The sequence below is a fragment of the Beta vulgaris genome, chromosome 7 (assembly GCF_026745355.1).
Source record: "Beta vulgaris subsp. vulgaris cultivar EL10 chromosome 7, EL10.2, whole genome shotgun sequence".
In the NCBI taxonomy this organism is placed as follows: Eukaryota; Viridiplantae; Streptophyta; class Magnoliopsida; order Caryophyllales; family Amaranthaceae; genus Beta; species Beta vulgaris.
In genome coordinates, this window is record NC_079208.1 from 22,997,516 (window position 1) to 23,000,154 (window position 2,639).

General features: G+C 40.4%; 1 protein-coding gene across 1 annotated transcript; it reads left to right on the top strand.

Moving 5' to 3' along the window:
* On the top strand, positions 1–1,068 carry LOC125491863 (uncharacterized). The gene is made up of 2 exons (XM_048633936.2): positions 1–354; positions 475–1,068. The coding sequence occupies exons 1-2, from the start codon at positions 1–3 to the stop codon at positions 1,066–1,068; spliced, it is 948 nt and encodes a 315-aa protein (XP_048489893.2).
* The last annotated feature ends 1,571 nt before the right edge of the window (positions 1,069–2,639 follow it).

Here is a 2,639-nt window from a genome sequence, read left to right on the forward strand (position 1 = left end):
ATGAAGCTGCGAAAGGATGTTTATGAGATTGGAAAAAGAAAAGGTAAAGGTCAAGAAATTTCAATAAGCAATGTTTTTAAGAAGCAGAACACTGGATTCTTAGGAAACAACAATGGTCAGAGGCAAATCCCTCGCTGCAACATATGCCACAAATTGGGCCATGTAGCCAGGGAATGTCGAGCAGGAACCGATCAGTGCTATCGGTGTGGTAAGACGGGTCATATGATTAAGAATTACCCGAATTTGGAAAGGAAGAACGAAAACACTAATAACCGGGGGCCAGTGCAAAGGAACAATTCTCAGAACTATGGTTATGGTAGGAATGCAAGTAATATTGCCAACAGAAACCTCCACGTGAACCTCCACAAGCCGGACGAGTGTTCATGATGCAGAAAGAAGAAGTGATATGATACACTATTATTTGGTACTTTCTGTCCGTAACTCTGTATGCTTATGTCCTTTTTGATTCTGGAGCTCCATTCGTTTATATCTACTGCATTTTCTAGAAGCTTGAATGCAAAACCATGCTCTGAATTCTCTGCCATGTGTGTCACCATCCCTAATGGTGAATCCATCTTGTATGTCATGTATAGTAATTGTCCTATTCTTATAGGAGGATGTGAATTTCAAGTAGACCTCGTTCGATTTGAATTAACCGACTTTGATGTGATATTGGGAATGAATTGGTTGTCGAAGTACAAAACGAACATAAATTGCCTTAACCATGAAATAACCCTCATGAAGCCAGATGGGTGTAAGGTTTCTTATCGAAGAAGAAAAGTCCAACCCATACCTGAAATCATCTCATCCTTGAAAGCCTTCAAGTTACTTTCAAAGGGTCATTGTGGATACCTATGCAGTGTGGTAGACCTAACCAAACCTGAACCCTCATTATCCGATATTCCCATAGTTTGTGAGTACCCTGATGTATTTCAGAAAGAGATATCTGGCATGCCACCAGAAAGAGAGATAGATTTCAGCATTGACCTCGTTCCTGGATCTGCTCCTATCTCCAAGGCACCTTATCGAATGGCACCTGCTGAGTTACAAGAACTGAAAAACAACTAGATGAATTACTCGAGAAGGGGTATATTCGACCTAGTGTGTCGCCATGGGGTGCACCAGTTCTATTTGTCAAGAAGAAAGATGGAAGCATGAGGCTATGCATTGATTATCGGAAGTTGAACAAGATCACTATCAAGAATAAATATCCATTGCCTCGTATTGATGATCTTTTCGACCAACTTCGAGGTGCAACTATCTTCTCCAAGATTGATTTAAGATCCGGATATCATCAACTCCGCATAAAGCCAGAAGATATTTCAAAAACTGCTTTCAGGACCCGATATGGTCATTATGAATTCACAGTGATGCCATTTGGGTTAACCAATGCCCCTGCTGTCTTCATGGATCTGATGAACTGAGTATTTAAATCATACCTCGATCAGTTTGTGGTTGTATTCATCGATGATATCTTGGTGTTTTCAAGAAACTTAATCGAGCATGAACAACATTTGAGGAAGGTGCTAGAAGTGTTGAGAGAAAGGAAGTTGTATGCAAAGTTGAAGAAATGTGAGTTTTGGTTGAAAGAAGTTGCCTTTTTAGGGCACATCATTTCAGATACTAGAGTCTCGGTTGATCCACAAAAGATAAGAGTTATCATGGAATGGCCTAGACCCACTAATGTTCCTGAAGTTCGGAGTTTTATGGGTTTAGCTGGATATTATAGAAGATTTTTCGCCCAAGATATATTATATAACTCGATTGGTAAAGAAGACGGTTAAGTTTGTATGGAGTGATGAATGTGAAACAGCTTTTCAAGAGTTGAAGAAGCGTCTCACCACTGCTCCTGTTCTTACTCTCCCTTCTGGAACTGATGGATTTGTTGTGTATAGTGATGCCTCCTCAGCATGGATTAGGGTGTGTGTTGATGCAGAATGATAAAGTTATAGCATATGCTCTCCCTTCTGGAACTGATGGATTTGTTGTGTATAGTGATGCCTCTAAGCATGGATTAGGGTGTGTGTTGATGCAGAATGATAAAGTTATAGCATATGCTCTCCCTTCTGGAACTGATGGATTTGTTGTGTATAGCGATGCCTCTAAGCATGGATTAGTTGTGTGTTGATGCAGAATGATAAAGTTATAGCATATGCTTCCCGTCAACTCAAGCCTCATGAATAAAACTACCCAACTCATGACCTTGAACTAGCCGCAGTTGTGTTTGCTCTCAAAATAGGAGACACTATCTCTATGGTGTTCCATGTAAGATCTTCACCGACCACAAAACCTTAAATATTTTACCCAAAAGGAATTGAACTTGAGGCAACGTAGATGGCTTGAACTCCTAAAGGATTATGATGTCGAATCCTATATCACCCAGGCAAAGCTAATGTCGTAGCTGATGCTCTAAGCCGCAAATCCTACCTAAACACAACCTTAACCTTGCCAAAGAAATCAATGATGATTTGATGAAGATGAAAGTGGAGATCATGCAACCGAAAATAGAAGCACAGTTGTACGCATTGGAGTTGAGGCCGACTTTGTTGGAAGAAATAAAAGAGGCGCAAGATGGAGACTTGGAGTTGCAAAAGATAAAGAGTGATGTGAAGAAGGGAAAATCACCGGGATTTGTGATC